At 42.5% G+C, this 9,403-nt stretch overlaps 1 protein-coding gene across 1 annotated transcript; it reads left to right on the top strand.

Annotated features, from left to right (window-relative positions):
• Positions 1 to 274: 274 nt before the first annotated feature.
• LOC124623124 (prostaglandin reductase 1-like) lies at positions 275 to 8,156 on the top strand. Its single transcript, XM_047148914.1, has 2 exons — positions 275 to 292; positions 7,704 to 8,156. The coding sequence occupies exons 1-2, from the start codon at positions 275 to 277 to the stop codon at positions 8,154 to 8,156; spliced, it is 471 nt and encodes a 156-aa protein (XP_047004870.1).
• The last annotated feature ends 1,247 nt before the right edge of the window (positions 8,157 to 9,403 follow it).

Here is a 9,403-nt window from a genome sequence, read left to right as displayed (position 1 = left end):
GGAGACTCCAGGCGAAACTAGTGTTTACACTAACAAAATACCATTTACTGGGCTAAGTAATGAACTTAGCATAAAACCAAAATGAGTAAATTTACACGCTAAATGATGTATCGTACATTGGTTCAGTAACAAATTAATTATATTTGACTATGTCTCAGAAGATTTAAGGGTGTTGATTTGACCATCGATAATGCGAGTGCTTAAATAACTAATGGCCATTTTGATCTGGAGCATTCATCAGTCAGAAGTCTAAGGTGATGGTTCGCTTAGATCAATGATTCCCAACCTGGAGGTACTTACCTCTGAGGAGTAAACTGAAATTTTCGAAGGGGTGAAAACAAAAGCATTCACTTGTGTTTTGGTCATGAAACAAAATTATTTGTAAAAGATTATTATTATTATTATCTTCACTTTCTCAGACGTTAAGTCCGGTTAAAAATGGAGTGACGCGGACCTTGATCAAGCGTCACTTCCTTTTAACTGTACGGTATGTGTTATATTGCATTTAGGAACTTTCAGGTAATTGAACATGTATCAATAACTACGGATTTCTGTAGTTGTATATATATGTTTGGATGTAGCTGTATTGCATTGATGTACTGGTGGATATTGTGTGGTATGGCTCCTGTAGTTGATAGTATAATTGGTATGATGTCAACTTTATCCTGATGCCACATGTCCTTGACTTACTCAGCCAGTTGGATGTATTTTTCAATTTTTTCTCCTGTTTTCTTTTGTATATTTGTTGTATTGGGTATGGATATTTCGATTAGTTGTGTTAATTTCTTCTTTTTATTGGTGAGTATGATGTCAGGTTTGTTATGTGGCGTTGTTTTATCTGTTATAATGGTTCTGTTCCAGTATAATTTGTATTCATCATTCTCCAGTACATTTTGTGGTGCATACTTGTATGTGGGAACGTGTTGTTTTATTAGTTTATGTTGTATGGCAAGTTGTTGATGTATTATTTTTGCTACATTGTCATGTCTTCTGGGGTATTATGTATTTGCTAGTATTGTACATCCACTTGTGATGTGATCTACTGTTTCTATTTGTTGTTTGCAAAGTTTGCATTTATCTGTTGTAGTATTGCGATCTTTAATAACATGCTCATGTCGGCACCAATGACTCCTGCCGTTGAGTCAAAAAGAGCTTCGACGGCGTGTACAGGTACAGCTGCCCATGCAGCTTCAACACGATACCACAGTTCATCGAGAGTAGTGACTGGCGTATTGTGACGAACCAGTTGCTCGGCCACCATTGACCAGACGTTTTCAATTGGTGAGAGATCTGGAGAATGTGCTGGCCAGGGCAGCAGTCGAACATTTTCTGTATCCAGAAAGGCCCGTTCAGGACCTGCAATATGCGGTCGTGCATTATCCTGCTGAAACGTAGGGTTTTGCAGGGATCGAATGAGGGGTAGAGCCATGGGTCGTAACACATCTGAAATGTAACGTCCACTGTTCAAAGTGTCGTCAATGCGAACAAGAGGTGACCGAGACGTGTAACCAATGGCACCCCATTCCATCACGCCGGGTGATACGACAGTATGGCGATGACGAATATACGCTTCCAATGTGCGTTCACCGCGATGTCGGCAAACACGGATGCGACAATCATGATGATGTAAACAGAACCTGGATTCATCCGAAAAAATGACGTTTTGCCATTCGTGCACCCAGGTTCGTCATTGAGCACACCGTCGCAGGCGGTCCTGTCTGTGATGCAGCGTCAAGGGTAACCGCAGCGACGGTCTCCGAGCTGATAGTCCATGCTGCTGCAAACGTCGTCGAACTGTTGGTGGAGATGGTTGTTGTCTTGCAAACGTCCCCATCTGTTGACTCAGGAATCGAGACGTGGCTGCACGATCTGTTACAGCCATGCGGATAAGATGCCTGTCATGTCGACTGCTAGTGATACGAGGCCGTTGGGATCCAGCACGGCGTTCCGTATTACCCTCCTGAACCCACCGATTCCATATTCTGCTAACAGTCATTGGATCTCGACCAATGCGAGCAGCAATGTCGCGATACGATAAACCGTAATCGCGATAGGCTACAATCCGACCTTTATCAAAGTCGGAAACGTGATGGTACGCATTTCTCCTCCTTACACGAGGCATCACAACAACGTTTCACCAGGCAACGCCGGTTGGGCTGCTGTTTGTGTATGAGAAATCGGTTGGAAACTTTCCTCATGTCATCACGTTGTAGGTGTCGCCACCGGCGTCAACCTTGTGTGAATGCTCTGAAAAGCTAATCATTTGCATATCACAGCATCTTCTTCCTGTCGGTTAAATTTCGCGTCTGTAGCACGTCATCTTGGTGGTGTAGCAATTTTAATGGCCAGTAGTGTAGTATTGCAGTGTGTCATAAGCTGGTCGGCACGACTCTTTGCAGCTGGGCAGAATCATGGTGTCAGCGCTGTCTACCGTCCGCTATTTGTTTGTGGTATCACAGACGTTCACAGGTCCAGTGGCTGTTAGCACAAAAAAAGCAGTCTGGCAATCCATCGTCACAAGCCTATAAAAAGGAATGAGGATGACAGAAGATAGGGATTATTATTCCCAATATGTCTTATGCATTTGCATAAGTGATGGGTACAGCAAATTTGCTGTGAAACTAAACTGAAGGGCCAAAGAAACTGGTACACTTGACTAATATCATGTAGGGCGCCCGCAACCACGCAGAAGTGCCGCTAAACGACGTGGCATGGACTCGATTAATGTGTGAGGTAGTGGTGGAGGGAACTGACACTATTAATCCTGCAGGGCTGTCCACAAATCCGTAAGAGTACGAGGGGGTGGAGACCTCTTCTGAACAGCATGTTTCAAGGCATCCCAGAAATGCTCATTAATGTTCACGTGTGGGGAGTTTGGTGGCCAGCGGAAATGTTTAAACTCACAAGAGTGTTCCTGGAGTCACTCTGTTGGACACGTGGTGTATCGCATTGTCCTGCTGGAATTGCCCAAGTATGTCAGAATGCACAATGGGAATAAATGGATGCAGGTGATGAGACAGGATGCTTACGTACGTGTCACCTGTCAGTGTTGTATATAGACGTATCAGTAGTCCCATATCACTCCAGCTGCAACCACCCCCACCATTACAGAACCTCCACCAGCTTGAAGAGTCCCCTGCTGAAATGCAGCGTCCATGGATTCATGAGGTTGTCTGCATACCCGTACACGTCCATCCGCTCGATACAGTTTGAAACGAGATTCGTCCGACCAGGTAACATGTTTACAGTCATCGACAGTCCAATGCCGGTATTGACAGGCCCAGGCGAGGCGTAAAGCTCCGTGTCACGCAGTTATCAAAGGTACACGAGTGGGCCTTCGGCTCCGAAAGCCCATATTGATGATGTTCCTTTGAATGATTCGCACGCTAACACTTGTTGATGGCCTAGCACTGAAACCTCCAGCAGTTTGGGGAAGAATTGCACTTCTGTCACGTCGAACGATTCTGTACAGTCGTCGTTGGTCCCGTTCTTGCAGGATCTTTTTCCGGCCGCAAATATGTCGGAGATTTGATTTTTTACCGAAATCCTGATATCCACGATAGACTTTTGAAATGATCGTAAGGGAATATTCCCTCTTCATCGCTGCCTCAGAGAGGCCGTGTCCCATCGCTCGTGCGGCGACTATAACACCAGTCTCAAATCTTGATAACCTACCATTGTAGCAGCAGTAACCGATCTAAAAGCTGCACCATACACTTCTGCCGTATGTAGGCATTGGCGACCGCAGCGCCGCATTCTGCCTGTTTACATATCTCCCTATTTGAATACGCATGCCTATATCAGTTTCTTGTATATTACAATACCATGCAAAAACAATTTAAAGAATTAGCGAACAATGAAAGAGCGAAAAATTACAACAATCGACAGACGGAATTCACTGTTCTGCAGATCAAGAAGTTTTTTGTGCTACATGTACAGGCATGCCACACTGGTAGAAATGAATGGTACGAGTAGTAAAATTGCTGAAGTCGCTCACATTATTCCACTCTCAGTTGTAGCAGTTTTCCATGGAACTGATCGAAGGTATGGAGACTTTATATATCACTACAAAGTACGTCGATTAAGTCAATACGCTATTGCTTAATTTATGAAAAAGAGGAGAACGGGGTGTTTGGAGAGGAGGCTTGAAAACTAGATCATCCAGAAAGGACTGGAGACCTAGTATTTTAAGTAGACTTGACTGCACACTGCCCACAATAAGACATTGCAAGGGAGAAACATCTTTCTTCTGATTTTATGGGAATGCATTCAAAAAGAAGATCGGATTATAGAAGGGACATATTCAGACAAACACAGTCCAATTCCCTAAGCTCGGACCGATGACCACGCTGTCTGGTCTCCTTCCCCAAACCAACCAACCAACCAACCAACCCTAAGCTCGCTGCTGTTAAGGAAAACGCGAGGTTTGAAGAATTCACTGTGCCCATGAAAGAATTACAAGGATAGTGTCCTACGACAGTCTGTCTGTCTTACAGGTGTTCTCGAGGACGTTTGCCGTCTCAGTTGAAAGCGCTCCTGTGCATGCGCAATTAACTGTATCTGACTGACCTGAAAGGTAGTTCCCGTTCTAATGAGAAATATTTTTGCGTTAAAACTGTCTAGGACGTCTACATTGCTTTCCTCTCGTAGAATTTCCAAGTCTCCGTAATGAGGTTGGAAAAGTGCTACAATATTTCGACCGCCATAATTGTGGGAAACACATTCTTTCTATTATGAAACTAAGCGAATCATGATTTACAGCAACCTGAGTGCGAAAATCTGTGAATCTGTCGGTGTCTGCCCTTACGCCGAGAATTTGTACCGCACAAAAATTATATTATATTTTCAGCGCGTCAAAAATAATTGCAAAGCACAAAAAATTGTTTCGTTCGTGATCTTTGTTGTTGGGAAACGTGAAATATAAAAGCAAGTCGTATACATTGCGACTGCACTACCATTTAAATGGTCTGTGTTCGCAGTTTCCTCCTCTTCCCCATTCACATACAGACAGCTTGCTGTGGTCACGACGGTAATGTGCAGCGATGCTGAGCGCAGGAAAATGTAATATCTACTCTTTGCAGATGATAGTGCCCTTATTGTTGGAAGTGGGGAGGAACTTATTGATCTGTTCTCCAGAGTGAAGACTACTTGTTTAAATTTAGGTCTCTAGATAACCACAAAAAAGCCCAAACTAATAGTTATAATACACCAAGATATAGATCAAATGCAACTAGCAGGCTGCTTAACAGATCTGAATGTACTGAATGACTATATCTGTTTACGGTCTCTGACAAATGACACAGGACAGTGTGATAAAGAATTTAAGTGAGGAACCGGATTTCCTGGTCCCGACGGTTAAACTCACTAAGGTCTGGCAGAACCGGGCAATATCCAAAACAATGATGATGCGTCTGGTGGAATCATTCTTGTACAGTCGTGAGACGTGGGCCGTGAAAGCTAGTGGCAATACTCGAACTGATACCTTCGATATGCGGTCGCGGAATACGTTATACGTATCATGGACAGAAAGAAGAACCAATGCTTCCATTATAGAAGAACTTAGAGTGATAAGAAATTTATCTTCCCATCTCATTCAAAAATATTTCTAGGTCTTTGGGCACATTTTGAGAATAGAAGCAGGCAGTTTAGAGAGGATCGTCTAGTAAGGCAAAATCGTAAGCAAAAGACTACGAGAAAGAGCGGCAAAGAGATGGTTGGATCATGTGAGGAAGATTATCACTCTACCTCTCTACATTATTTTAGAAAGAGTTAAAGATCGAGGTGGATGGAGACGTCTGGTCGAAGATTCAGTTACTTAAGAAATAAATGACGAAATGAGGTGACGATAATCAGTAATGAGCGAACCAACTAATGATGATGATGAAAAGGTCCAGATGGCGTCAGCTTAACATACAGTGTCACTACCAATTCTGCTGGGTGTTATTTATCCAGATTTCATTAGAAGAGAAACAAAAAATAATGAAACGAGTATATGTACTGACTGAGAATATGGTAGATCTACGAACGCATTGTGCTCAATGTAGGGCCCTACATTCACAGTGGATTATACATGTACATGCAGATGTAGAAGCTGCGTGTATGGTATAGCATCTGATCTGCACTTAATTGAATAGTGTGGCTGAGAGCTGTAATGAATATCTGAGGCACATAGTATTGGACATGTATTGTTATCAATGAAGACATGAAAGAAAGTAAGGACAAACTTGAAACTCAGCGTCTACATGAGTATGGAGGTTTTTTAACTGATGAATTAGCTATGATGAAGAGTGTTTTGGTTCCTCACTGTATACTGTATTGATAACACATTTTTTAATCATTTTCAAGCGATTGACTATTTATTGGCCGGAAATTTCACATACCCGAAATTCCTTTTTCTCTCAATCTAGTTACAGAGTTATAAATGTCTTTGATCTTGGAGAGTACAGCCAACTACAGCTACTCGAATGTCACCGCCATATCGGCTTTTTAGGAACAACGATCTATGCTGATCCTATGGAACAGAATAAATCATAACATATCCGGAAGTTATTAAAAGAAAATAGTCAAAATAGAGAACACTACTACATTAATAATATCACTTTTATAAGTGCTAGTCAAATGAAAATGATTCTGATGGAAAAAAGCAAAAATGATTCCAATGGAAAAAAGCAAGTATACTTCATAACTTAAAAAGTAATCGGAGTAACTGCCAATACGTGTAGACCACTGTGGGAAAAGATGGTCACTACCTTCAGCGAGATAAGGAGCAGTCAAATGGAAATGAGAAGGGGGAAAAAATAAGTCAGCTGTTTATTATTTCAAAATTAATTGACGTAACTGTTATCACATTTATTCCACTGTGAGACAAGACGGTCGTTGCCTTTATGGAGACACGTTTGCGGTTGCCTACAGAATCTTGGTTGTAACCAGACGTGCACCTCTCCGTCCGAAGAAAAGCAACGGCTACGAATGTCTTTCTTCAGTGCTCCAAAAATGTGGAAATCGCGTGGGGAGAGATTGAGACTGTATGGAGGATGTGTGAGGACTTCCCAGAGAAACTTCTGCAGCCCACTGGAAAAAAAAAAAACTTGGCAACTTGCCAAGGGTCAGGCCCACATATTACTTCGATTTCGCTGCAGAAGTTTCGCTAGGAGACCCTCACGCATCATGTATAGAGTCTAAATCTCTCCCCATGCGATTTCCACCTTTTCGGAGCCCTGAAGAAAGACATTCTTGACTGTCAATTTGCTTCAGATGGAGAGATGCACACCTCAGTATAACCAAGATTCTGTAGGCAATCGCAAACGCTTATCCACGAAAGGAACGACGATTTTGTCTCACTGTGGAGTAAATGTGTTAACAGTTACGTTGATTGATTTTGAAATAATAAACAGTTGATCTACTTTTTCCCATCTGTCTCATTTCTATTTGACTGCTCCTTATTATTCCAGAATGAAAAATAAAGCGCAATTGGAAATAATAATAATAATATAGTACAAAAATCTACCACACTTTAGACGTATTATTTATGGAGATAGAAAGGTGTTGACTGTGGACCTATTAGTAAGAACAGTCCAAACATTCGCCTTGAACGATTTTGAACGGTCACCTACAAAGCAAGATGAGTTAGTACTATTTCAATAACCATTTACGAAAATTCAGAACTCACGCTTCTAGCTGCGTAACTGGACTCTCTTCCGCAGGTGAAGTGGCTGAAAGAGGAGTTGGGATTCCATCACGCATTTAACTACAAGACAAATGACGTCACAGAGGCGCTGAAGCAGGCGGCACCTGACGGCGTCGACGTGTACTTCGACAATGTGGGCGGCGAGCTGAGCAGCACAGTCATCAACAGCATGCGAGAGTGGGGCCGCATCTCCGTGTGCGGCTCGATATCTGGATACAACGAATCTAACCTCCCGAAGGCTACCATCATCCAGCCCGCAGCCATATTCAAGCAGCTCCGCATGGAGGGGTTCCTGTATTCACGGTGGCACAACCGCTGGGAAGAGGGCATTACCCAGCTGACGCAGTGGGTCCGAGAGGGAAAAATCAAATACCGTGAGACTGTAACAGAAGGATTTCAAAACACCCCCAAAGCCTTCGCCGGTATGCTGCAGGGTGACAACTTGGGGAAGGCTGTTGTTAAAGTGTGAAGAACCGTAGTGTATCGGAAACAATTTCACAAGCAGGACAAGGACAATTTCTTTCAGTATTTTGTACACAGTACATCAAGAGAATGGTTGCAATGGAATGTTCTTCAAAACTTATGTTTGTAGTTTCAGTTTTTCAATATCATTCGACATCATTATAAAAATTGAATAAATACATGAAAATAAATATTGTAAGTGGATAGTTTGTGTTTTGCCCCAGATGATAATTATACTAATATTTTGACAGGATTTGTAAGTAAGAAGTAAGTTTAAACAGTTTATTAACAGAGGCGGATTATAAAACATGCATGCTACACGTACCCATCATCACTGTGTCTGACATCCTAATTATGGTCATATTGAAAGGCTCCATGACGAGCTAAGAAAAGAGACATATTTGCTCCCGAGGCCACGCTAGTTAATACTGTATGCTGCGGACAGTGGCCAGTGGCGTAATCTGCATCGCAGTGTGGCCGGACGCGCATCTACTGACCAAGCAAATTGTCAGCATTCCAAACAGGTTGGCTGGCGAGCGCGTGTATCGTACCGTACGCCTGCGCGCAACCCTTAAACCCTTACATCACTTTACCCAGAGAAAAAGAGCAACCATAGGTGGCTTCAAACGACCCCCTGGGCGTTACGAATCTATTTCGCCATTTGCGGCATCAGAAGGCACTGCAACACGTATTTCGTTTGCAAATACAGTAACGTTTGGTGCAAAGAAATGAGCCTTCAGGATGGCAAATGGTTCAAATGGCTCTGAGCACTATGTGAATTAACATCAGAGGTCATCAGTCGCCTAGAACTTAGAACTAATTAAACCTAACTAACCTAAGGACATCGCACACATCTATGCCCGAGGCAGGATTCGAACCTGCGACTGTAGCAGTCGCTCGGTTCCAGACTGTAGCGCCTAGAACCGCACGGCCACTCTGGCCGGCTCAGGATGACAGTTTCATACATGACCAATGCTGTTGACAAAAGACAAATTAATAAAAACAATAAAAACACAATACTGATAATCAAGTATGCATTAACATTGCTGGATGAATCGAAGGACTTAATTCTATTCGCTGCTACAATGAAGTTTAACTAATTATTGCAAGAGATTACATTTTCAGGGATATCCTTAACTAAATTATTGTCTTCAGGAAAACTTGATAAGGAATGCTTTCCATATTTTAATATGTATGAATCATTGTAATAAACAGATAACATTCTTGTTAATGGCAAATGTCCAGTGGCATGTA

This window comes from Schistocerca americana, chromosome 7 (assembly GCF_021461395.2).
Source record: "Schistocerca americana isolate TAMUIC-IGC-003095 chromosome 7, iqSchAmer2.1, whole genome shotgun sequence".
Classification (NCBI taxonomy): Eukaryota; Metazoa; Arthropoda; class Insecta; order Orthoptera; family Acrididae; genus Schistocerca; species Schistocerca americana.
This window is presented reverse-complemented; position numbering and strand designations above follow the sequence as displayed.